This window comes from Bombina bombina, chromosome 4, assembly GCF_027579735.1.
Source record: "Bombina bombina isolate aBomBom1 chromosome 4, aBomBom1.pri, whole genome shotgun sequence".
Classification (NCBI taxonomy): Eukaryota; Metazoa; Chordata; class Amphibia; order Anura; family Bombinatoridae; genus Bombina; species Bombina bombina.
This window is the reverse complement of record NC_069502.1, coordinates 686,263,522-686,290,493: the sequence shown is the minus strand read 5'-3', so window position 1 is coordinate 686,290,493 and position 26,972 is coordinate 686,263,522. Positions and strand designations below refer to the sequence as shown.

The 26,972-nt window shown below is 40.6% G+C and overlaps 1 protein-coding gene across 1 annotated transcript in view; it reads right to left on the bottom strand.

Annotated features, from left to right (window-relative positions):
- The window catches only part of FIG4 (FIG4 phosphoinositide 5-phosphatase), a 1,077,570-nt gene that overhangs the window by 684,486 nt on the left and 366,112 nt on the right, over positions 1–26,972 (bottom strand). Inside the window, exons 8-9 of the mRNA XM_053710848.1 lie at positions 16,386–16,514; positions 13,840–13,940 (exon numbers count right to left, since the gene is read on the bottom strand). Of these exons, the coding sequence (XP_053566823.1) occupies positions 13,840–13,940; positions 16,386–16,514 (230 nt within the window). The remainder of the gene's footprint in view (positions 1–13,839; positions 13,941–16,385; positions 16,515–26,972) is intronic.

Genomic DNA, 26,972 nt, shown 5'->3' with positions numbered 1-26,972 from the left:
ATACATTGTTGTGTTTTATGAATATTTTTGGTACATATGTTTTATGTGATTAGTTATAGGAGGCGCCCCCTAAGGGTGTGAATACACTTTGGTGTGTACCACACCCTCATATATTTTTTTATTACTCAATATATTTGATTTATTGCTCTATTGGTCCTTCAGCTTAGGAACCTGATTATTATTTCTACTAATATCTCTGTATTTGTGTATCTCTTATTTGCTCAAATTTTAACATTAAAGTACCGCAATGTGATTATGTTACTGTTTATTTAAATATATATACTAAAGTTGCTTTTGTGATCTTCTTTTATCTTTGAATGTCTATGTATTTCATGGAGCATTTTAAAACTGCCCCCACTTCATTACATATTTTCATTTAGAGGGTAGATCCACTCTTTATAATTTTGCCTTTTATTTGGCAGGATAGTTACATTCAGCTCTGCAATTCCTGAATGGCTCACATTAAGCATTCTAACCACTCTAATGTTTCTTTTGCAACTAAAAGTATTTCTATTGTTTCCTAAATTCAAGGGAGGGTTCTATACTTTGCTCCAGGATTTAAAAGGTTTTTTGTATTTTACATTCTGTAGTTGTGGCAGCTAGGCCTCCTCCAAGAATACACACATTTTCTATGTCTGAATAGTATCCTAATTTTACTTTTCAGGTTGCTCTGCGTCTTTAGAGATCATAACATCTGAGGATGACTTTTTCATTTTCTGACACAAACACTTCAGATTGAGCAAGACACAGGTTTAAACTTGAACATCTTAATTCTTGCTTATGGAGATTTCATGTATTATAGGTGTCCAAGACCCTAAATCATCTTTCAATCAACTGGTACTGATTGTGATAGAAACATATATTTTGATGGCAGATAAGGCCAGAGGACCAGCAAGTCTGCCCGATATTTCCCAAAAGTATAAACTTATCTAGTTTGTAGGATAGCCTTATTCTTATCCCAGGCATTCTTAAAGTCCCCAGCAATGTTTGTCATTACCACCTCTTGTGGAAGTTTATTCCATGAATCAATCACCCTTTCTGTAAAGAAGTGCTTCTGCAAATTACTCTTGAATCTATTACCCTTCAGCTTGAGATCATGACCCAATGTTATTGAATTTATCTTTTTATTAAAAATACTTACAGTCTTAGCTTTACTAAGCCCTTGAATATACTTGAAAGTTGCTATCATAACATCTCTTTCCATTCTCTCCTCTAAGCTTTACATATTTAGGTCATTGAGTCTCTCCTGGTATGTTTAATTATTTTTAGACCATGTACTATTTTGGTAGCCCTTCTTTGCACAGATTTCAGTTTGTTTATATCCTTCTGGAGATATGGCCTCTAGAACTCCACACAATACTCAAGATGAGGCCTAACTAATGATCTGTAAAGTGGCATATCCTTCTGCTAACTCACCAGAGGTTATTCCCTGTTCCTGAGGCTACTTACTCAATACATTTTAGAGAGTACAAGCTCGGTCTTGTTTTTATTTAATTTGCAAAAGTTAATAGGATGCCAGCTTTTATGCAAAGCTTTGAGAAACTATTCTAATGGTGGATGGTACTTTTTTGTTGTATCCAAACACACTTCTATTGCCTTAAAGGATACTATATCTTTCAGGAACTATATGGACAGGAATCTAGTATCCTTTCATTAAATAAAAGCATATCATCTGCCTTTTGATTTAACAATTTATCTGAGAAAATCTCAGTTAAAGATCTTATAAATTCTTCTAAAGGTGGATGAATAAATACCCAAGATGTGGGAGTCCACATAAGAGTCACTAGAGAGGGAGGGATAAAATAAAAACAGCTATTTCCGCTGAGAAATTAAATCCAAAATATAAGTTCTTAAAAACAGAAGAATCAAACTGAGACAGCTGTCTGAAGAACTTTTCTACCAAAGACTGCTTCAGAAGAAGCAAATACATAGAAATTGTCAAATGTTGTAAATGTATGCAAAGAAGACTAAGTTGCTGCTTTGCAAATATGATCAACTGAAGCTTCATTCTTCAAAGCTCAAGAAGTGGCAACTGATCTAGTAAAATGAGCTGTAATTATATGAGGCGGAGACTGTCCTGCCTCCAAATAAGCCTTGTGAATCAAAAGCTTTAACCAAGATGCCAAAGAAATGGCAGAAGCTTTCTGACCTTTCCTAGAACCAGAAAAGACAACAAATAGACTAGAAGTCTTCCTGAAATCCTTAGTAGCCTCAACATAGTATTTCAAAGCCCTCACCACATCCAAAGAGTGTAACGATTTTTCAAGCGAATTCTTAGGATTCAGACACAAAGAAGGAACAACAATTTCTCTACTAATGTTGTTAGAATTCACAACCTTAGGAAGAAATTTAAACGAAGTCTGCAAAACAGTTTTATCCTGATGGAAAATCAGAAAAAGGGGACTCAGACAAGAGAGCAGACAATTCAGAAACTCTTCTAGCAGAAGAGATAGCCAAAAGGAACAATACTTTCCTAGAAAGTAGTTTAATACCCAAAGAATGCATAGGCTCAAAAGGAGGAGCCTGCAAAACCTTCATAACCAAATTAAGACTCCATGGAAGAGAAATAGACTTAACAGGCTTGATATGGACCAAAGCCTAAACAAAACAGTGAATATCATGAAGTTTAGCAATCTTTCTATGAAATAAAACAGAAAGAGCAGAGATTTGTACTTGCATACAAACCTTTATCCAAACCGTCCTTGTCATGACCCAGCTTAGAATTGAACCTGGGACCTGTTTCTATTTCTGCTGCTGTTCTTTCCACAGCCTGCTGACTTACCTCTTCGCCACTAGATGGCTTGATCATAGGCTGAGAATATTGGTTTTCTGTTTGCTGCAACTTTGGCTCTCTAGCTCCACCTGCCTACCAGCTGTAACAAATCATATAATCAGCAGCCTGCTATATTAGGCAGGTTTGCTTTCAGTTCTGGGCCTTGACATTGAGTGTTGCCTCTGCTTCAGATTTCTGTTTGAATTCAGCTTTGTTGGATTTCCTGGTGCCTGATTACTGCTTCATTTTGAGACTACTCTTCTGGATTTCCCTTCGCACTGTGTTTCATGTATGGACTGATTTCCTGGCAATTGACTTGTCTAATTCTCTGATATTTCATAAGGCCTGCCTCAGAATTCCAGTCTACAGCCTATGCAAGTATCCTGCCTGTTATTACAAAGATCTGCATTCCTGCCTGTTACTACAAAGTTACCAGTCTACAGCCTATGCAAGTATCCTGCCTGTTATTACAAAGATCTGCATTCCTGCCTGTTACTACAAAGTTACCAGTCTACAGCCTATGCAAGTATCCTGCCTGTTATTACAAAGGTCTACATTCCCGCCTGTTACTACAGAGTTCCAGTTTACAGCCTACAGCATCTCTTCATATCCTACCTGTTATTGCCAAGTTTTTGTCTACAGCATATCTACGTATCCTGCTTGCTATTGCCAAGTTTCTTGTCTACAGTTTATTTACATTTTTGACTTTATGACTGTCTAAACCAAGTTACTTTGTATTCTTGTATACACAGAGACTTTGCCTTTTATCTAGTTTACATCACTCTACATTGCTAATTAACCTATCAATAAAACCTTCACTTTATTTCCTAAAAACCTTGTACCTGTTTAATTATGCCAAAAAAGAAAGACTTACGCAGACAAAACACAGCTTTAACCCCAGAACCTGACACCTCTGCACAACAGCTTCCTGAACCTGCTCCCTTGAAGAGTGTGACAGTCCTGAAGAAACTGTAAGATTCTAGGAATTCTAAAAGAATGCCAAGAGAATTTATGAGAAGAACACCATGAAATATAGGTTTTCCAAACCCGATAATAAATCTTCCTAGAAACAGACTTACGAGCCTGCAACATAGTATTGATCACTGAGTCAGAGAAACCTCTATGACTAAGCACTAAACGTTCAATTTCCATACCTTCAAATTTAGTGATTTGAGATCCTGATGGAAAAACGGCCCTTGAGACAGAAGGTCTGGCCTTAGAGGAAGTGACCAAGGTTGGCAACTGGACATTCGGACAAGATCTGCATACCAAAACCTGTGAGGCCATGCTGGTGCAATCAGAAACACATGGGATTGTTCCATTATGATCTTGGAGATCACCCTTGGAAGAAGAACTAGAAGAGGAAAAATATAAGCAAGTTGGTAAGACCAAGGAACTGCTAACGCATCCACCATCTCTGCCTGAGAATCCGTGGACCTGGAAAGGTATCTGGGAAGTTTCCTGTTTAGATGGGAAGCCATCAGATCTATTTCTGGAATACCCCACATCTGTACAATCTGAAAAAACACATCTTGATGGAGAGCCCACTCCCCCGGATGCAAAGTCTGACGGCTGAGATAATACGCTTCCTAATTGTCTACACCTGGGATATGAATCGCAGATATTAGACAAGAGTTGGATTCCGCCCAAGAAAGTATCTGTGATACTTCTTTCATTGCTAAAGGACTGCGAGTCCCTCCCTGATGATTGATATATGCCACAGTTGTGATATTGTCTCCCTGAAAGTGAATGAAAAGTTATTTCTTTAATAGAGGCCAAGCCTTAAAAGCTCTGAAGATACCATGATGTTCTAAAATATTGATTGGTAACCTCGCCTCTTGAGGTTTTCAAACCCCTTGTGTTGTCAGAGACCCCCAGACAGCTCCCCAACCTGTAAGACTTGCATCTGTTGAGATCACAGTCGAGGAAGAACGAACAAAAGAGGCCCCTTGAATAAACCGATGATGGACCAACCACCAGGACAGAGAGAGTTGAATGTTGGGATTTAAGTATATCAATTGTGATATCCGAGTATAATCCCTGCACCATTGAATCAGCATGCAAAGCTGCAGAGGTCTCATATGAAAACGAGCAAAGGGGATCGCGTCCGATGCTGCAGTCATGAGACCTAAAACTTCCATGCGCATAGCCACTGAAGGGAATGATCGAGACTGAAGGTTTCGATAGGCTGAAACCAAATTCATTTGTCTCTTGTCTGTTAAAGACAGAGTCATGGACACTGAATCTATCTGGAAACCTAAAAAGGTCTGAGGAATCAAGAAACTCTTTGGTAAATTGATCCTCCAACCATGTCTTTGAAGAAACAACACTAGTTGATTTGTGTAAGATTCTGCTAAATGAAAAGATCGAGCTAGTACCAAGATATCGTCCAAATAAGGAAACACTGCAATACCCTGCTCTCTGATTACAGATAGAAGGGCACCGAGATCCTTCGAAAAGATGCTTGGAGCTGTTGCTAGGCCAAATGGAAGAGCGACAAATTAGCCTGAGCTTTCACAGGATTTGTTGGAACAACAGAGAGCAAGAATCTTCTCACAGGAGGTCTTATTCTGAAACCTATTCGATACCCTTGAGAGACAATGCTCTGAATCCACTGATTCTGAACGGAATCTGCCCAAATGCTTTGAAATAATTTCAATCTGCCCCCCAACAGTTGAACTGGATTGAGGGCCGCACCTTCATGCAGTCTTGGGGGCTGGCTTTGGCTTTTTATAAGGCTTGGATTTCTTCCAACTTAAAGATGGCTTCCAGAGTCCTTAGGGGAAGGAGTGTTTTTTTGTTCTCTATTCTGACAAAAGGAACGAAACCGATTAGAAGCTTTAGATTTACCCTTAGACTTTTTATCTTGGGGCAAAAAACTCCCTTCCCCCCAGTGATAGTGGAAATAATAGAATCCAACTGAGAACCAAATAAACTATTACCCTGGAAAGATGGAGATAGTAATCTAGATTTAGATACCATGTCAGCATTCCATGATTTAAGCCATAAAGCTCTTCTAGCTAGAATAGCTAAAGACCAGCAGCTCTTGTGAACTGCTTGTGCAACGCTGCCCCATGCTAATTCGTGGCCAATCCGCCGCTAGCAGGGGGGTGTCAATTAACCCGATTGTATTCGATTGGGTTGAATTGTGGCGTTGTCTGTCCGCCTCCTCAGAGCAGGCGGACAGGTTATGAAGCAGCGATCTTTAGACCGCTGTTCCATAACTTGTGTTTCTGGTGACACATCAGAAACCGCATCTGGAACAGGAAAACCCTGAGTCAGTAGTAATCACAGGAGGTTTAAAAACAGAATTTAAACGCTTACTGGATTTGATATCAAGAGGATCAGACTCCTCAATACCCAAAGTAACTAATACTTCTTTTAACAAAGACCAAATATATTCAATCTTAACCCCTTAACGACCGAGGACGTGCAGGGTACGTCCTCAAAAAAAAGGCAGTTAATGCCTGAGAACGTACCCTGCACGTCCTCGGTGTGGAAAGCAGCTGGAAGCGATCCTGCTCGCTTCCAGCTGCTTTCCGGTTATTGCAGTGATGCCTCGATATGGAGGCATCCTGCAATAACCCCCCTTGGCCATCCGATGCAGAGAGAGCCACTCTGTGGCCCTCTCTGCACCGGACATCGGTGGCCGGTATCGTTGGTGGGTGGGAGCAAGTCTGGGAGGCGGGTGGGCGGCCATCGATGTGCCCAGTGGAGTGGAGGGGGGCGGGATCGGGGCGGGAGGGGCGGGAGCGCGCACGGGAGCGCGCGCGTGCACGGGGGGCGGCGGGCGGGCGCGTGCACGGGGCGGGAGCGGGAGGGAACCGCTACACTACAGAAAAATCAAGTACTTGAATTAACTTTTTGAAAGCTGTAAATAACAGCTAAAAGATGTGGAAGGGGTGGGGGGTTGATCTTGGGGGGGGGGGGGGGAAGCTACACTGCAGAAAAGGGTTTTTATTTAAAAAAAAAGGCACATTATTCACTAAACTGGGTACTGGCAGACAGCTGCCAGTACCCAAGATGGCGCCCATTAAGGCAGAGGGGGAGGGTTAGAGAGCTCTTTGGTGGGGGATCAGTAAGGCTGGGGGCTAAGGGGGGATCCTACACAGCAGCATATGTAAATATGCTAAAAAAAATTAAAAAAAAACCCAAATATAGCTTTTATTTTAGTACTGGCAGAGTTTCTGCCAGTACTTAAGATGGCGGGGACAATTGGGGGGTGGGGGAGGGAAGAGAGCTGTTTGGGAGAGATCAGGGGGTCTCATGTTTCAGGTGGGAGGCTGAGCTCTACACTAAAGCTAAAATTAACCCTGCAAGCTCCCTACAAGCTACATAATTAACCCCTTCACTGCTAGCCATAATACACGTGTGAAATGCAGCGGTATTTGGCGGCCTTCTAATTACCAAAAAGCAACGCCAAAGCCATATATGTCTGCTATTTCTGAACAAAGGGGATCCCAGAGAAGCATTTACAACCATTTGTGCCATAATTGCACAAGCTGTTTGTAAATGATTTCAGTGAGAAACCTAAAATTGTGAAAAATTTAATGTTTTTTTTAATTTGATCGCGTTTGGCGGTGAAATGGTGGCATGAAATATACCAAAATGGGCCTAGATCAATACTTGGGGTTGTCTACTACACTACACTAAATCTAAAATTAACCCTAGAAGCTCCCTACATGCTCCATAATTAACCCCTTTACTGCTGGGCATAATATACGTGTAGTGCGCAGTGGCATTTAGCAGCCTTCTAATTACTAAAAAGCAACGCCAAAGCCATATATGTCTGCTATTTCTGAACAAAGGGGATCCCAGAGAAGAATTTACAACCATTTAAGCCATAATTGCACAAGCTGTTTGTAAATAATTTCAGTGAGAAACCAAAAGTTTGTGAAAAAATTTGTAAAAAAGTGAACGATTTTTTGTATTTAATCGCATTTGGCGGTGAAATGGTGGCATGAAATATACCAAAATGGGCCTAGATCAATACTTTGGGATGTCTACTAAAAAAAATTATATACATGTCAATGGATATTCAGAGATTCCTGAAAGATATTAGTGTTCTAATGTAACTAGCGCTAATTTTGAAAAATAATGGTTTGGAAATAGCAAAGTGCAACTTGTATTTATGGCCCTATAACTTACAAAAAAAGCAAAGAAGATGTAAACATTGGGTATTTCTAAACTCAGGACAAAATTTAGAAACTATTTAGCATGGGTGTTTTTTGGTGGTTGTAGATGTGTAACAGATTTTGGGGGTCAAAGTTAGAAAAAGTGTGTTTTTTTCAATTTTTTCCTCATATTTTATAATTTTTTTTATAGTAAATTATAAGATATGATGAAAATAATGGTATCTTTAGAAAGTCCATTTAATGGCGAGAAAAACGGTATATAATATGTGTGGGTACAGTAAATGAGTAAGATGAAAATTACAGCTAAACACAAACACCGCAAAAATGTAAAAATAGCCTTGGTCCCAAACGGACAGAAAATGGAAAAGTGCTGTGGTCATTAAGGGGTTAAAAAGATAAGAGGATTTATCAATTTCAATGTCTGTAGTAGGATCTTCTGAACCAGAGAGATCCTCTTCAGAGAAGGATATTTATGTATGTTGTCGGTCATCACAAATTTTATCAGTTTTATGAGACCTTTTACGTTTATTAGAAGGTGGAATAGCAGACATAGCCTTCTGTATTGCATCAGCAATATTATTTTTCATATCAACACAGATATCATGTACATTAGATGTTGAGGGAACAACAGACGTTGTAACAGTACTAAAAGAAACATTATTGGCATGCAAAAGCTTATCATGACAACTGTTACATAAAATAGCCGGAGATATAATCTCAGCTTGCTTACAACAGATACATTTAGCTTTGGTAGAACTGTGTTTAGGCAGCATGGTTCCTACAGTAGCTTCTGAGACAGGATCAGACTGAGAAATCTTGCAAAATGTAAAAGAAAAAATAACATTTAAAAAAAATATCCAATTTCCTCATATAGCAGTTTCAGGAATGGGGAAAAAATGCATATGCTAAATAAGCAGAAAAGCAACAGAATAGCCCTCTAGAATATAAAGAGAGCAGGGAGCATAAAGGAAGTGGGGTAATTTAACCAAAAAAATAATACTAAACCCCAGGTAAGAAAATAACTTCCTAAAACATGATTCTCATACTGAAACTGTTAGACTGCAAAGGGAAATACACATAGACCTGACTCATGGCAAATATAAGTAAATACATATATTTAAAATTTTATATTAATACAAAAGCGCCAAACATAGCTGAGTGTCTTAAATAATGACACATACTTACCAAAGACACCCATCCACATATAGCAGACAGCCAAACCAGTACTGAAACAGAATCAGAAGAGGTAATGGAATATGAGAGTATATCGATCTGAAAAGGGAGGTAGGAGATGAATCCCTACGACCGATAAAAGAGAACCATTGAAAAGATTTCCTATGAGTGAAACCATAAAAATCAACAGGCAATACTCTCTTCACATCCCTCTGACAAATACTGTACTCTGAGATGAATTGGGCTTCAGAATGCTTAGAAGAGCTTATCATAGAAGAAATCATAAAAATCAAGCACAAACTTACTTCACCACCTCCATAGGAGGCAAAGTTTGTAAAACTGAAGTATGTGTGCGGTGGGAGGTGTATTTATAGGCATTTTGAGGTTTGGGAAACGTAGGAATGTATAGCCCATACGTCACTAGCTCATGAAAGAAACTAAATTTATTCTTACCTTATAAATTCATTTTAAGAGAAATGTAATCTTACATATATTATTAAATGTACTTTATTCCCTTGTTATACTTTGAAAAACTGACCTAGTTAGTCTGAGGAGCAACAATGCACTACTGGGAGCTATCTAATAATTAGTGGCTATGTACCTATTAATTGCCATTGACACACTAGATGTGGTTAGCTAGCTGCTGTGAAGTTTAATTTATCTGTGTGATAACACAATGATTTGCAAGCAATAGTGCAATAATAACATGCATTAATACATTCATTTAACTGTGCAGTATTTTACAGATGCAATAAGCACCAGTTTTTAACAAATTTCAAGAGAAGTGATTGAGGCTATGGATCCAGTGGCGTCGCTACAGGGGGGGGCAAGGGGGGGGCAGTTGCCCCCCCCTTGATTATCATTTGCCCCCCTGTCTGCCCCTCCAGCCCCGGTGCTTGTGTAAAGTTTGTGAACGGCCAGTGTTTTTTTATTTTGATAATAAATGATGAGTGAGTAGTAATACATAATATGCGCCTCCCTGTGCTCAGTTTGAAGAACCCCCTCACATCTACACGCTCCGCAGCACCACTTGGCTCCAATATACTCCATGCTTACTGCTATTTACAAGCATAGCCGGTCACGTTCCTACACAACACAAGGAACATGACCGGACCCTCGAGAGGAAGAGGGAGGAGCCACCAGGCGCTGTGGTGCAGGTCAGGACATGAGCTCAGCTAGAGAGCGCGGGAAGGAGCTGAGCAGGACCAGTAGGCAGCAAGAAAATGATCTGGGGATAAGTCACACAACGGGGTTATTTAGCAGAACACGGCTAATGGCCTGGGCTTACACACTCTTTAGTTCATCAGTGTATATAAGCGTGGCCGGGTGATGTATATCTGTCTGTCTTTATATTACCGTGAGATACAGAAGTCAGTGCACTGTATATCTTACTGTATCTACGTTCCATGTGCAGATTTGGTGCAGAGATGGGAATATTTCAGCACCTTTGTGATATACTCCTATTACCAGTACCCATTAGACAGGTGCAAATATTGCAAGTGCATTTAACTTGTCAGTTTTTCCTTTAGTGCCACAGCTCAGTCAGTCTAATGATAGGAATATGCAACTTTTTTTTCAGCTGCTAAAAATGTATCTGCTATAACCTGACCAAAAGCAGCAGAAGCTCAACAGTGCTGCTGATTAATTTATTCCTTTAAGCCATTGTCTTAATATTTCACACTTTGCAAATCCGTGCGTCCCTGAGATAAGAAAAAACTTCTCCACCCTATGAAGTTAGCAGGGTCCAACTCTATATCATCCCTTGCGTTTTAGCACTACAGAGATAGAGATCACATGTAAATAATACATATCCAGTATCCACGTGTTTGTACAATCCTCTAGCAAAGTGAAATACTTTCTGTAGTGAATGATCAACCCATAACAAGATGCACATAAATAAGTAAATCCAAGATCCAAAGTGACCCTGGTTCCTTTTTTGTGTCCCTGTAGTGAACAGGATGCAGTGATCCAAAGCAGGGCTCAGGACTGCCTTGCAGGACCCCAGTATCATAATTACCCTTTAAATAAAAGGCACATTCTAGTAGAAAGGGAAATTCATTGTACTTTATTACACAAAAATGTGTCTAGTAAATACATCACTGTTTTAGCAAAAGAGACTACTATTGTGTATAAGCCTTGCATAACCATGTCTGTCCACAGTTTGTTATATTAAACTTTTTTATGTCACTTTTTTTAACTTGTTTATATAGTGGTGTTTATTTGCAAAATAGAATATATAATATACTTGCTTTCCTTTTCCATTTGTATCTGTGTTTTATCTTCTTATGAAAAAATATGGACTGTTGTAATTGTTTTGTTGTCAGTATATGTGTGTATATGTGTATGTATAATGTGTGTGTGTGTATGTATAATGTGTGTGTATGTATGTATAATGTGTGTGTATGTATAATGTGTGTGTGTGTATGTATAATGTGTGTGTGTATGTATAATGTGTGTGTATGTATAATGTGTATGTAGGTATAATGTGTGTGTGTGTATGTATAATGTGTGTGTATGTATAATGTGTGTATGTATGTATAATGTGTGTATGTATGTATAATGTGTATGTATAATGTGTGTGTGTGTATGTATAATGTGTGTATGTATGTATAATGTGTATGTGTATGTATAATGTGTGTGTGTGTATGTATAATGTGTGTGTATGTATAATGTGTGTGTATGTATAATGTGTGTGTGTATGTATAATGTGTGCGTGTATGTATAATGTGTATGTATGTATATGTATATGTATAATGTGTATGTGTATGTATAATGGTGTGTGTATGTATAATGTGTATGTATAATGTGTGTGTATGTATAATGTGTGTGTGTGTATGTATAATGTGTGTGTATGTATGTGTGTATGTATGTATATGTGTATGTATAATGTGTGTGTGTGTATAATGTGTGTGTGTATATGTATACTGTGTGTGTGTGTATGTATGTGTGTATGTATATGTGTATGTATAATGTGTACGTGTATGTATAATGTGTATGTATAATGTGTGTGTGTATGTATAATGTGTGTGTGTGTGTATGTGTGTATGTATAATGTGTGTGTGTGTATGTATAATGTGTGTGTGTGTATGTATAATGTGTGTGTGTGTATGTATAATGTGTGTGTGAGTATGTATAATGTGTGTGTGTGTGTATGTATAATGTGTGTGTGTGTATGTATAATGTGTGTGTGTGTGTGTATGTATAATGTGTGTGTGTATGTATAATGTGTGTGTGTATGTATGTGTATATGTATGTATAATGTGTATGTATAATGTGTGTGTGTATGTATAATGTGTGTATGTATGTATAATGTGTATGTATAATGTGTGTGTGTATGTATAATGTGTGTATGTATAATGTGTGTATGTATAATGTGTGTATGTATGTATAATGTGTATGTATAATGTGTGTGTGTATGTATAATGTGTGTATGTATAATGTGTATGTGTATGTATAATGTGTGTGTGTGTATGTATAATGTGTGTGTGTATGTATAATGTGTGTATGTATAATGTGTGTGTGTATGTATAATGTGTATGTATGTGTGTATGTATGTATATGTGTATGTATAATGTGTATGTGTATGTATAATGGTGTGTGTATGTATAATGTGTATGTATAATGTGTGTGTGTGTATGTATAATGTGTGTGTATGTATAATGTGTGTGTGTGTATGTATAATGTGTGTGTGTGTGTGTGTATGTATGTGTGTATGTATGTATATGTGTATGTATAATGTGTATGTGTGTGTGTATGTATAATGTGTGTGTGTGTATAATGTGTGTGTGTATGTATACTGTGTGTGTGTGTATGTATGTGTGTATGTATATGTGTATGTATAATGTGTATGTGTATGTATAATGTGTGTATGTATAATGTGTGTGTGTGTGTATGTATGTATAATGTGTGTCTGTGTATGTATAATGTGTGTGTATGTGTATGTATAATGTGTATGTATAATGTGTGTGTGTATGTGTATGTATAATGTGTGTTTGTGTATGTATAATGTGTGTGTATGTATAATGTGTGTGTGTGTGTGTGTATGTATAATGTGTGTGTATGTGTATGTATAATGTGTATGTGTATGCATAATGTGTTTGTGTATGCATAATGTGTTTGTGTATGCATAATGTGTTTGTGTTTAACTGTGTATGTGTATATATATATATATATATATATATATATATATATATATATATATATTAGTGCCCCCCCCAGTTTTGCCTCTGGTATCTTATGTGCCCCCCCTGTATATTGTTCCTAGAGTCGCCACTGTATGGATCTGACTTCATTTTCTAAAGTTGCAAAATGGTTTTGAAAGGGTTTGTAGCAATATCCAGACACTGCAGACATGCAAACTGGTTACTGCAATACTTTTAAAAAATCTGACTAATAATAATAATAACTGTTTTGTTTATTTCAGATGTACAAAAGTCCGAGAATTTCTGAGGTAATCCCTTCATCCCTAATAACATTCTAAATCCAATCACTGTGCATGTGCAAGAGTACAACAATTTTAAGGTATCTGAACACAAATTTTTATGTAAATACAGCTCCATTTACCAAATAAGGTAAACCCTGTAAATAACTCAAAAACTAGTAAACATTTTACTCTAAATCTTCAGGGTTTGTAGTTATTGCTATTCTGAAATCAGCTGTTATGTCGAGTCATTAATACTTGAAAATCAAGACGTATGACTTTCATTAATGTTTTGATTTCACATTGCCAGAAAGCATTCAAAAAGCAATCTTTTTTACCTCACAATTTGCTCCTCTCTTTAGGAAGCGTGTTCCAGCAAATCGGCTCGATCTTCTGGCCATTAGTGTCACGTACACCGTTCTACCGTAAATTAGCAGTTCTTGGAAATCATGTTAAGGTAAATTCTAAATTCGATGAAGGAAATTAATGAATCTCCAGGAAAGTGACAACATGAAAGGGCAAGGGAAAATGTATGCAGTGTGACACAGTTGTCAAGATGTGTAGATTCATTATTGTACTTAATTAAACATCAGCTTCTATAAGTTAAATAAACAAATGAGTTGTTTCAATAACATTGTGGATTTTGAAAATATAAAACTGCATCATTCATTCAGAGTTCTAAAAATACTACAATGAACGTTTTGTATGAACAAGGTTTGGGGATATTGCAGTAATATTTTTTTTTTCTATAAATATAATCTATCATAAGAACGATTTCTTCAAAAAAATTCACAAATGTGGCCTTTAACATATATACTTATGTGTAAATCTCTTATATGACTTAAGAGGGGAATACAGAGATTTTTTGATAACTTATAAATGATGTATAAATAAACGTTTTCATCTTTAATTTTTTTCACAAATAAATACATTTAAAACAAACACTATAGATACAGTTCCAGCTTCTTCATTGGTGCAAATATGTGCATGTCCCTTAAAGGGACAGTAAACACCTTGAGATTTCTATATAAAAATGTTTTGTTATACGTAATGAAACAACTCTACAATACATGTCATTACTTATTTTGCCCCCTTCTCATGCAATTTAGTTCTGAAAACAGAGCAATTTTGAGTGTTCAAAATTTGAAATGCAGCCTCCGCTCAAGGCTAACTCTGCAACAGAACTGTCCCTAATTGGCTGTATCAGATAAAAACTGCAAAACAATGCATATTATACTAACATAATTTCCATGGCTTGTCTTGTTGTCTCTGGAGTAAAGACCAGATTGGCTCTTCCAAATAAAGCAAATGGTGGGTGAAGTTTGGCTATTGATAAATAATTGCGGTAAAAATTATGTTAATGTGTTTTAAAAATGTTAAAGGGACAGTAAACCTTCAAAATAGTGTTATATAATTCTGCACATATTGCAGAATTATATAACATTAGCTTAGAGGCAACTTTATCAATCAAAAGCTTTCAGAGATTTTTTTTAATCCAAAATTGAATTTACCTGAACTCCGCGCTCCAGGCTCTACTGAGTGGGTCCGGTTTTTCAAAAGCGCTTCAGCAGACCAGATCTGGTGCGAGCTACATTCAGTTTAATGCCGCAATTGAGCGAGCTGTGACTAAACAGTGCACCCGTGAATCGCTTTTAAAAAACAAGACCCACTAGAGTCTGGACTGGAGCTGAGTTCAGGCAAATTCAATTTAAGCTTTTGATTTAAAAAGTTGTTGCCAAGCTAATGTTATATAATTCTGCACTATGTGCAGAATAATAACATTATTTTGTAGGTTTACTGGCCCTTTAAGGCTTGGTTCATATGTTATTCTTTAGTAACACAACAGAAGTGTTTTGTAATTTCAAGGTGTTTGCTGTTCTTTCAAAAGGTCCACAAACATAACTCATTGTGCATTCGAAATGGTTTCTATAGCCATTTCTAATTCCAGCATTAGAAAATAATGCACACTCCCAGTGATGTCTGGCTTGTCTGATAATCAAGATTGTACACGAAAATGAGACAACAGTGAAATACATACTATTTATTTACATTGGTTTGTTTTCTGTATTTTTGTTTCTATTTCTTTATAAATAAAATTGTGCTTGCGCCACATCTTCTACAGAGGCTGTGAGTGATATTTTGTAATCTAAGCAAGCTAGGAAATGGTGCAATTTGTCTGATCCTGCTACATACTACACAGTGCTTAGTGCACTGCACAGACAATTTTAAAACTAGCCATAACTGGTGATAACAAGGAGAGATAAGATGTCTCAAATATACTGTGTATACATAAAATTACTATTGCAGACATGCTGTCTGAGTAGGCACGCTATTTAGAATGCTGTTGTATAGTGTATATAAAGATATGCTCCATGCGTTCATAAACAGTAAAAACTTGCACTGAAACGGACACATTTTACTAGAAATATTTTTCTTATACACTGAGATTTGAAATGCACTAAAGTGCATTTCAGTTTTGGCTGGAATATTCTATTATTGCCCCTTAGCAACATTACCACTATTTCCAGGACCAGGCACAGCAGTTAACCAACTCCGTTTAACTCACTTTAGTATGGCTACATTTTTCAGGTTGGATAATAATTTAATAATATAGTACTGCAACATTTACAGTTACCCTTCTAGTCATGCATGGTGTTATTAATGTGTTTACCTCTGCAATCGACAGACCTCGGCTTAGACTTGAGTAACCATTGGATTGTTTGCAAAAAAGTGATAATTAGTTGATATATAATGGCTCACTCCCATACCTTACCCACATTATGTAACAGATATAGGATTATATATTCTTTTTTGTATATACTTCTAACAATCAGAAGTCTGTTTTGTCTGGAGTTTTTTCTAATCTCTGTTGGGAAAAGGATACTTGATTGACCACAAAAGCCATGGATGATGTACAGCAACCAATCATGGTGCACTATATCCTTTACAGACTTTAGAAGCTCGCCATTCCATACATACTTCATGTAAGGCTCACTGCATATACCAAAAATACCTGAAAAGGTAGAACAATAATATCAGTGGTCATTTAATTGAAAATCATTTTGGAAATATTCAGTATAAGATGCAAGTTAATTAATTATCTTACAAAAACTTAGCACATTGAACTATAGCATCAGAATAAAGCAACCATTTTTGTTACAGACCCACCACTACTGTGAGATTTTCAATTACATAATTAATGATATCACTGATGGCATAAATTACATAATCTACAACATAGTAAACATCATTAGTTCTGACACAAGACAAGGCACAAATAACAACATTTCCAATACCATCATTGCTGACATAGCAAAAAAAATTGTACAGCCTGTTTGTGTGACTGTATTCTTTACCTACAATGAACAAAATAATATTTTGTTGACATGTTTTGCCTTGTACACATATTCTTCAAGGTACTATTAATAATAATATTTATTATTGTCTGTTGTTTTACGTGAAATGGTAATTGGGATGTTTTTAAGTGGATGTACCAATGTGATCTGAATTAAATAACTTTATTGGTATATAAAAATGTACATTTTTTTCAGGGATAACAAAATGCTATAATTTGCATAATTATACAGCTAACAAGTTTATAGAAATCCATTAATAATTCATTTAAATTACTATATAAACTATACACCTAGCAAAATCTAAGAACCAATAACAACATTCATATATGTTCGACATAAATCACTAATAATCAATTCAAATAATTTTTTATTAAAGTTTTGAACGATAATATACCCTGAAATCAACTTAAACAAAAAACAAATGTGAGTGCCATTTAATTCAAATAATAGTATGAGCATGACTATAATTGAACTAATTCTTATAAACATATTTTCAAACTTATAAATCAACATTTTGGATTCAAAGTACTTGCAAGCCTGCTTACCGCAATGTAATAAGCAGCGGTCACCAGACTTCTGCTTATTAAACTCTCTGCTACCTCTGATGTGGTGTAATGAAATCCCTATCAACATGCTCACGTGGGGAGATTTACAGGCCCTTCTCTTAAGCATGAAGGGGGTGGCATGGCGGCATTACACACTCAAGCGAGTGTGTAACAATACATCTAGGCAGTGGACATACAGGGTCCACTGCTTGTTCAATGCAAAACTGTGCAGACAAGTTCACAAGTTAGTACATGCTATTTTTTTTATAAATAGTATCACTTGTAGTGTCAGTATTTATGTAACTCATGATATGTGTTATGTCATTGATTATGTTTTAGCTGTTGTCATGTGTGACACTAGAAGTTATAATATCTAATGTGATATAAATAGTGATGTCAATAAAAATGTAAATTAAAAACCCTAGGGTGGCGCTGGGGGAATAAATTCAGAATCTGTGGCTTATGAAGGGATGGACTATCTTTATAAACAATAAAAATTCTGGAGTAGAATGTACATTTAACCCCTACTGTTACCAGGGGGATTTTTAAATAGGACTATTTATGGGTCAGTAAACACCTTGCAAATACTTTTCTGCAGCTTCTAAATAAATTAACATACCATGTGTGAATATTTAAACGCATTAACACCTTGTTTGCAGCAATCATTTTTCAATAGCCAAACCCTCTCCCATCATATGTGGCAAAGGTAGGCTTGTGAAGAATGTCATGTGCTCTTCCATTCCTTAGAATTGGAAAACTTAAAAGGGACAGTAAACCCTTTGAGACTTTAATATAAAATGTTTAATTTTGTGTAGTAAAAAAACTTTGCAGTATAGTTTTATCATATATTTTGCCACTTTTAAAGCCTGAAATTAAGAGTTTTTCAATTCTGACAACTGGAAGGGCACACAACATGCTTCAAGAGCCTAACTCTTCCTTATATCTGTCCATAATTGGCTTCAGCAAAGATCATCAGATAAGGAACTGCAAGTGGTGAGTGTAGTTAGGCTACATTTATGCATTCCAAACATTTTTAAACTCACTTGTAAAAATAAACCAAAAAACTTAAGAACAAGATTGTCAAATACACTATATGGCCAAGATTATGTGGACACCTGACCATCATATATGAACTTGTTGGACATCCCATTCCAAAACCATGGACATTATTATGGAGTTACCCTCCATTGTCACTATAACATATAACATAACGGAACGCTTATGGGAAGTCTTTCCAAAATATCTGTGGGAATTTGTGCCCATTCAGCCAAAAGAGCATTTCTGTGGCCAGGCCCTAATGGTGGAAAGAAGATCTGGCTCACAATCTGCATTCCAAATCATCCCAAAAGTGTTCAATGGGGTTGAGGTCAGGGCTCTGTGCTGGCTACTTGAGTTTCTCCACACCAAACTTGTCAAACCATGTCTTTATGGATCTAGAGTACAAATGGGTATTAACATAAACGTCCAATTTTTTTTGAGCACACGAGTTGTAGTCTAGAGTGCGCTAACATCTGCATGTCAGATAGCACTGATGTGTTAAATCTATCACAATAGACTTCTCTGGTGGCGCAGAAGAAAATACCATGTCAGATATTGCTTGAGTGCTAAGCTGATGGTGCGCAAGTAGCTCTGTTTATTCCAAGGAAAGGTGGAAAGGAGATTTAATCTACAGCAACGTAAAGGTTTTCTCACTGTAAGAGCAATAAAATTGTGGCACTCATTAATAAAAGAGGTAGTGAATGCCAATACCTTAGATACATTTAAAATTGCTTAGATAAATTACTGACTAGAAATAGAATTCTGGAATATGATTGCTTGTGTTAAATGGGTCACCTTTTTAATCGGATTAATGTAAGCTCGATTGGAGCTCCTTTATAACTAGGATCTGTATAGGTTGAACTTGATGGGCTTCTGACTTCTTACAAACATATCTCCTATGTTACTATGTTTTTTAGTGGAGTTCTTAAGGTAGTTATGTGATATGCTATTAACAATAATGGTTTACTTCATGTCTAAATTTTACATTGGTATTTTGAATTTCGCTCAAGCGCAACACGTAAAGGAACACTCACCAATTCACTTCCAATATCAAAATGTGCGCAATCTTTTTATATACACACTTTCTGAGGCACCAGCTCATATTGAGCATGTGCAAGACTTTACAGTAAATACATATATGCATTTTGTGATTGGCTGATGGATGTCCCATTAAAAAAAAAAATCTACTAATTTGACATTTGGACTAAATGCCTTTGCATTGTCTTTTTTATGATGCATTTGTTGATAAGTTGTACTGTATTTAAAGGGACACAAAACAAGTTGGTATGGAGACAAAATATAATAATATGTACTTTAATTACTTTACAAATTTATACTGCAGTGGCTCACCACTAACCCTTTCTTTTAAATTTCCGAATTGTACAGCTCTAACTCCCCCGACACAATTCCCTCTATCGCTGTATCTATATTTACCATTGCTTTGGTAGAATGCCGAAGTACACAGTAATTATCTCCTGGAGCATGCCTAGAAGCAAATAAGCTGCTGTGAAACACAATGCCTGTGTTTCTGATGCTAAACACTGATAAAGGGGAGTGGATCAGACTACTCCAGGCAGCATAGCTATGTAACTAATTTTGCTTATTTTTTAAAATTATTTTTATATACTTGCCAGCAATTTGTAAACATTTTTTTTATGCAAACTATTTTTACTTAATTAGCCCTTTTATGATATGCACAGATCTCAACATGTTTTATGGCACTTTAATGGTCCTTTAATGTACCATTTGTAATACATTCCCCATAAAGGCCAAGATAGAGCACAAAAATATTAGTGCTATAGTATGTTAAAATTGCTAGCAATAATGCTTCTATTTTTGTGCTTACATTATAAATCCAAAGTTATTTTTTAGCACTCAAGTGGTAGTCTACAACGTACTAACAGATAGCGTGAGTGTCAAAAATCTATACAATCCCTAATGGAAGACAGCACACTCTCCAAGATGGGGCACGGAAAGGGGATGAGCCAGATCCCAATATCACTGTAGTAATTCACAATTTTCCAGCCTGCATATAGTTAGTTAAAAAACCTTTATTAGTTCAAGCAGGGTCCATACTATGGACCCTGCTTGAGCTAATAAAGTTTTTTTTTTTAACTAACTATTTGGAGGCTGGAAAATTGTGAATTACTACTGTTAAAAATCTATGATATAATAGAATTCTATGCAGGCGTGCAGTGAATTCATGTCAGATATTGCTTGTGTGCAAGTAGTGGAGACATTTATGTAGTTCTGTCTTGTACTATTAATAATAATAATGGTTTACTTCAGGTATACATTTTACAATGGTATCTGGGATTCTGCTTGAGATCAACACTTGTAATATGAGTGCAATGATCAAGCTAATACTGGACCCTGCTCAATCCAGAATTTTAACCATCCACTTGTGACACCAGATTGTGTGTTATTCTTAGCGTGATACATAGCACAAGATAATGCTTCTTGCACTATTGAATATGCTCCACTTGTAATCTAGCTAGGGTTGCCAGGTGTCCGGTATCTGAGCGGTGAGTTCGGCATTTCCATTTGATGTCCGGTAATATCTTGAAAAAAAATACAGGACTTTCAAATGTCCACTGTAGCTCAGCACAGCCGCTCCTTCTGACCCTGCTGGATGTGAGTGACATCAGATGGCAGTCACGTAATGCTGTAGTTCAGCATGGGTGCTCTCTACCTAGGAAACTTGCAAGGGACTGGGAGTGAGGGAGATTCACAGCCTGCCAGATTGTAGGAGCCAGCCAGGTTAACCCTTCACCATGAGGTAAATTGTGAGGTAAATTGTGTAAAGTTACATAGTAAGAGAGTGACAATATTTCATATTTCAAGCTATATACATCCTATATTATAAAAGACAAGTGTTTGTCTGAAGCCGTCATGCGCAGTACAGACAAACACTTGGCCTTAGATTCTATTCTCGCGCACCTCGGCATAGCTGACAGCTGACAGATTGGGAGCGCGAGGTACACAGCATACAAGCAGCTGTGAGATAGGGAGCGCGAGCTACTCAACAGCTGTGAGGTCTGCTGCGTGAGAAGCGGCAATGCGCTCCCCAGACCTTGCAGCTGTTTGCGGCCGACGGGAGCATCGCGAGGGGCGTGGCCGGGCGTCGCGAGGGGCGTGGCCGGGCGTCGCGAGGGGCGTGGCCGGGCGGGTGTTGCCGCGATGGGGCGTGGCCGGGCGGGGTCCCGCGAAGACAGAGCCAGAGAGGGAGCAGGAGGGGGGGGGGCAGAGAGCCAAAGAGAAGGGGGGGGCAGAGAGCCAAAGAGAAGGGGGGGGCAGAGAGCCAAAGAGAAGGGGGGGGCAGAGAGCCAAAGAGAAGGGGGGGGGGCAGAGAGCCAAAGAGAAGGGGGGGCAGAGAGCCAAAGAGAAGGGGGGGGCAGAGAGCCAAAGAGAAGGGGGTGGCAGAGAGCCAAAGAGAAGGGGGGGGCAGAGAGCCAAAGAGAAGGGGGTGGCAGAGAGCCAAAGAGAAGGGGGGAGGGCAGAGAGCCAAAGAGAAGGGGGGGGCAGAGAGCCAAAGAGAAGGGGGGGCAGAGAGCCAAAGAGAAGGGGGGGGGGGCAGAGAGCCAAAGAGAAGGGGGGGCAGAGAGCCAAAGAGAAGGGGGGGGGCAGGGAGCCAAAGAGAAGGGGGGGCAGAGAGCCAAAGAGAAGGGGGGGGGGGGCAGAGAGCCAAAGAGAAGGGGGTGGCAGAGAGCCAAAGAGAAGGGGGGGCAGAGAGCCAAAGAGAAGGGGGTGGCAGAGAGCCAAAGAGAAGGGGGGGGCAGAGAGCCAAAGAGAAGGGGGGGGCAGAGAGCCAAAGAGAAGGGGGGGGCAGAGAGCCAAAGAGAAGGGGGGGGCAGAGAGCCAAAGAGAAGGGGGGGGCAGAGAGCCAAAGAGAAGGGGGGGGCAGAGAGCCAAAGAGAAGGGGGGGGGGGCAGAGAGCCAAAGAGAAGGGGGGGGGGGCAGAGAGCCAAAGAGAAGGGGGGGGGGCAGAGAGCCAAAGAGAAGGGGGGGGGCAGAGAGCCAAAGAGAAGGGGGGAGGGCAGAGAGCCAAAGAGAAGGGGGGGGCAGAGAGCCAAAGAGAAGGGGGGGGCAGAGAGCCAAAGAGAAGGGGGGGCAGAGAGCCAAAGAGAAGGGGGGGGGGCAGAGAGCCAAAGAGAAGGGGGGGCAGGGAGCCAAAGAGAAGGGGGGGCAGAGAGCCAAAGAGAAGGGGGGGGGGCAGAGAGCCAAAGAGAAGGGGGTGGCAGAGAGCCAAAGAGAAGGGGGGGGCAGAGAGCCAAAGAGAAGGGGGTGGCAGAGAGCCAAAGAGAAGGGGGGGCAGAGAGCCAAAGAGAAGGGGGGGGCAGAGAGCCAAAGAGAAGGGGGGGGCAGAGAGCCAAAGAGAAGGGGGGGGCAGAGAGCCAAAGAGAAGGGGGGGGCAGAGAGCCAAAGAGAAGGGGGGGGCAGAGAGCCAAAGAGAAGGGGGGGGCAGAGAGCCAAAGAGAAGGCGGGGGGCAGAGAGCCAAAGAGAAGGCGGGGGGGGGGCAGAGAGCCAAAGAGAAGGCGGGGGGGCAGAGAGCCAAAGAGAAGGCGGGGGGGGCAGAGAGCCAAAGAGAAGGGGGGGGCAGAGAGCCAAAGAGAAGGGGGGGGCAGAGAGCCAAAGAGAAGGGGGGGGGCAGAGAGCCAAAGAGAAGGGGGGGGCAGAGAGCCAAAGAGAAGGGGGGGGCAGAGAGCCAAAGAGAAGGGGGGGGCAGAGAGCCAAAGAGAAGGGGGGGGAGCCAAAGAGAAGGGGGGGCAGAGAGCCAAAGAGAAGGGGGGGGGGCAGAGAGCCAAAGAGAAGGGGGGGCAGAGAGCCAAAGAGAAGGGGGGGGCAGAGAGCCAAAGAGAAGGGGGGGCAGAGAGCCAAAGAGGGGGGAGAGAGAGAGCCAAAGAGGAAAGAGAGCCAAAGAGGAGAGCAAAAGAGGGGGGAGAGACAAAGAGGGGGGAGAGAGAGCCAAAGAGGGGGGGGCAGAGAGCCAAAGAGAAGGGGGGGCAGAGAGCCAAAGAGAAGGGGGGGGAGCAGAGAGCCAAAGAGAAGGGGGGGCAGAGAGCCAAAGAGAAGGGGGGGGAGAGAGAGCCAAAGAGAAGGGGGGGGAGAGAGAGCCAAAGAGAAGGGGGGGGAGAGAGAGCCAAAGAGAAGGGGGGGAAGAGAGCCAAAGAGAAGGGGGGGAGAGCCAAAGAGAAGGGGGGAGAGCCAAAGAGGGGGGAGAGAGAGAGCCAAAGAGGAAAAAAAGCCAAAAAGGAGAGAGAGCCAAAGAGGGGGGAGAGAGAGCCAAAGAGGGGGGAGAGAGAGCCAAAGAGGGGGGAGAGAGAGAGCCAAAGAGGAAAAAAAGCCAAAAAGGAGAGAGAGCCAAAGAGGGGGGAGAGAGAGCCAAAGAGGGGGGGCAGAGAGCCAAAGAGAAGGGGGGGGGGGCAGAGAGCCAAAGAGAAGGGGGGGGCAGAGAGCCAAAGAGAAGGGGGGGGCAGGGAGCCAAAGAGAAGGGGGGGCAGAGAGCCAAAGAGAAGGGGGGGGGGGCAGAGAGCCAAAGAGAAGGGGGGGGGCAGAGAGCCAAAGAGGAGGGGGTGGCAGAGAGCCAAAGAGAAGGGGGGGCAGAGAGCCAAAGAGAAGGGGGGGGGCAGAGAGCCAAAGAGAAGGGGGGGGCAGAGAGCCAAAGAGAAGGCGGGGGGGGGGCAGAGAGCCAAAGAGAAGGCGGGGGGGGGGGCAGAGAGCCAAAGAGAAGGCGGGGGGGCAGAGAGCCAAAGAGAAGGCGGGGGGGGGCAGAGAGCCAAAGAGAAGGGGGGGGGCAGAGAGCCAAAGAGAAGGGGGGGGGCAGAGAGCCAAAGAGAAGGGGGGGCAGAGAGCCAAAGAGAAGGGGGGAGGGCAGAGAGCCAAAGAGAAGGGGGGGGGGGCAGAGAGCCAAAGAGAAGGGGGGGCAGAGAGCCAAAGAGAAGGGGGGGCAGAGAGCCAAAGAGAAGGGGGGGCAGAGAGCCAAAGAGAAGGGGGGGCAGAGAGCCAAAGAGAAGGGGGGGGCAGAGAGCCAAAGAGAAGGGGGGGGGGGCAGAGAGCCAAAGAGAAGGGGGGGCAGAGAGCCAAAGAGAAGGGGGGGGGGAGAGAGCCAAAGAGAAGGGGGGGGGAGAGAGAGCCAAAGAGAAGGGGGGGAAGAGAGCCAAAGAGAAGGGGGGGGAGCCAAAGAGAAGGGGGGTAGAGCCAAAGAGGGGGGAGAGAGAGAGCCAAAGAGGAAAAAAAGCCAAAAAGGAGAGAGAGCCAAAGAGGGGGGAGAGAGAGCCAAAGAGGGGGGAGAGAGAGCCAAAGAGGGGGGAGAGAGAGCCAAAGAGGGGGGGGAGAGAGCCAAAGGGGGGGGGAGAGAGCTAAAGGAGGGGAGAGCCAAAGAGGGGGGAGAGAGAGAGCCAAAGAGGAAAGAGAGCCAAAGAGGAGAGCAAAAGAGGGGAGAGAGACAAAGAGGGGGGAGAGAGAGCCAAAGAGGGGGGGCAGAGCCAAAGAGGGGGGGGCAGAGCCAAAGAGGGGGGGGAGAGCCAAAGAGGGGGGGAGAGCGCCAAAGAGGGGGGAGAGAACAAAAGAGGGGGGAGAGAGCCAAAGAGGGGAGAGCAAAAGAGGGGGGGAGAGCCAAAGAGGGGGGGGAGCCAAAGGGGAGGGGGGAGCCAAAGGGGAGGGGAGAGCCAAAGAGGGGGGAGAGAGAGAGCCAAAGAGGAGAGAGAGCCAAAGAGGGGGGAGAGAGAGCCAAAGAGGGGGGAGAGAGAGCCAAAGAGGGGGGAGAGAGAGCCAAAGAGGGGGGAGAGAGAGCCAAAGGGGGGGGAGAGAGAGCCAAAGGGGGGGGAGCCAAAGAGGGGAGAGAGAGAGCCAAAGAGGAGAGAGAGCAAAAGAGGGGAGAGAGCCAAAGAGGGGGGGGGGGAGAGCCAAAGAGGGGGGGGAGCCAAAGAGGGGGGGGAGAGCCAAAGGGGGGGGGGAGCCAAAGAGGGGGGAGAGAGAGCAAAAGAAAGGATGGAGAGAGCCAAAGAGGGGAGAGAGAGAGCAAAAGAGGGGAGAGAGAGAGCAAAAGAGGGGAGAGAGAGAACAAAGGAGAGGGGGGAGAGAAAGCAAAAGAGAGGGGGGAAAGAAAGCAAAAGAGAGGGGGGAAGAGAGAGCAAAAGAAAGGGGGGAGAGAGCAAGGGGTGGGACCGCTGTTCTGAAAAAAATGGCCCGTGTACACGGGCTTTAGTACTAGTATATATATAAATAAATACATATATACATACACGTAGATATATATATATATATATATATATATATATATGTATGTGTGTGTGTGTATATATATATATATATATAACTATACACACACATACATATATATATATATATATATATATATATATATATATATATATATATACTGTGTATATATATATATATATAAATATATATATATATATATACACACACACACAAACATACATACATATATATATAGATTGAAATACAGAATAGAGCAGCTGTATGTAAATGTAAAAAATCTACTACCCCCCCCCCCAAAAAAAAGATTTTATATGCAGTATATAATTGATGTACACCCCTCTCTGGCAGTTCAGGGGCTTAAACAGTGTATTTTAAACCTTTTCAATTATCTTTTTGTGTATTAAAATTGTAAATAACCTGTTTCGCCTTTAAAGAGTGGTTAGAAATGTTATATACATATATATATGTGTGTGTGTGTGCTTATAATATATATATATATATATATATATATATATGTGTGTGTGTGTGTGTGTGTGTGTGGCTTAAAATACAAAATAGTGCAGCTGTACTAGCCCCCTAAAAAATATTTTTTTTTTGCAATATTTCTTTTTATTGAAGTCAGTGATAAAAAGTTTACATTAATCATCACAATCCTTTTTTTTTTTTCTTTTCAAAAGGCTTAACATGAAACAACGAATACAGAGAAAACAAATGAACATTCCAAATCAAATACAAATACAAATAGAAATAGAAATACAAACATCATCCCCAATATTCCGAATCATTATTGATGTTGATACACCCACCTTATGAAGAGGGCTCTAACAAGTACATCTATAATACTAGACTTTGTTACCTTATAAATAACCAAAAATTCCATTATCTAGTTCCTTATCCTTTGCGTGGCTTATAAGTCTTGTTCCCAAAGAAATACCACATCAGCAATAAAATCTTGTTTGCCCATGTATGTGTAGTGTATTTTTTCTAGCTCCAATATATGGTCTACTTCTTTCCTCCACATTTCATAAGTAGGTACTATATCCTTCCTCCAAAACCTGGGTATTAGGCGTCTGGCACAATTAAGCATAATATGTAATAACTTCCTCCTATATATACAAGTTACTTTAGGAATATCGGCCAGTAGGGCCAAGCTAGGTGTGAATGTAACAGAACTCCCTAGAGTCTTATCTACCCTTTCATTAATGGCTTGCCAATATGGTCTAAGAAGTGGGCACGACCACCAGACGTGGGTGAAGGTGCCCACTGCTCCACAGTGTCTCCAACAGAGGGAGGAGGAGTTAGGAAAT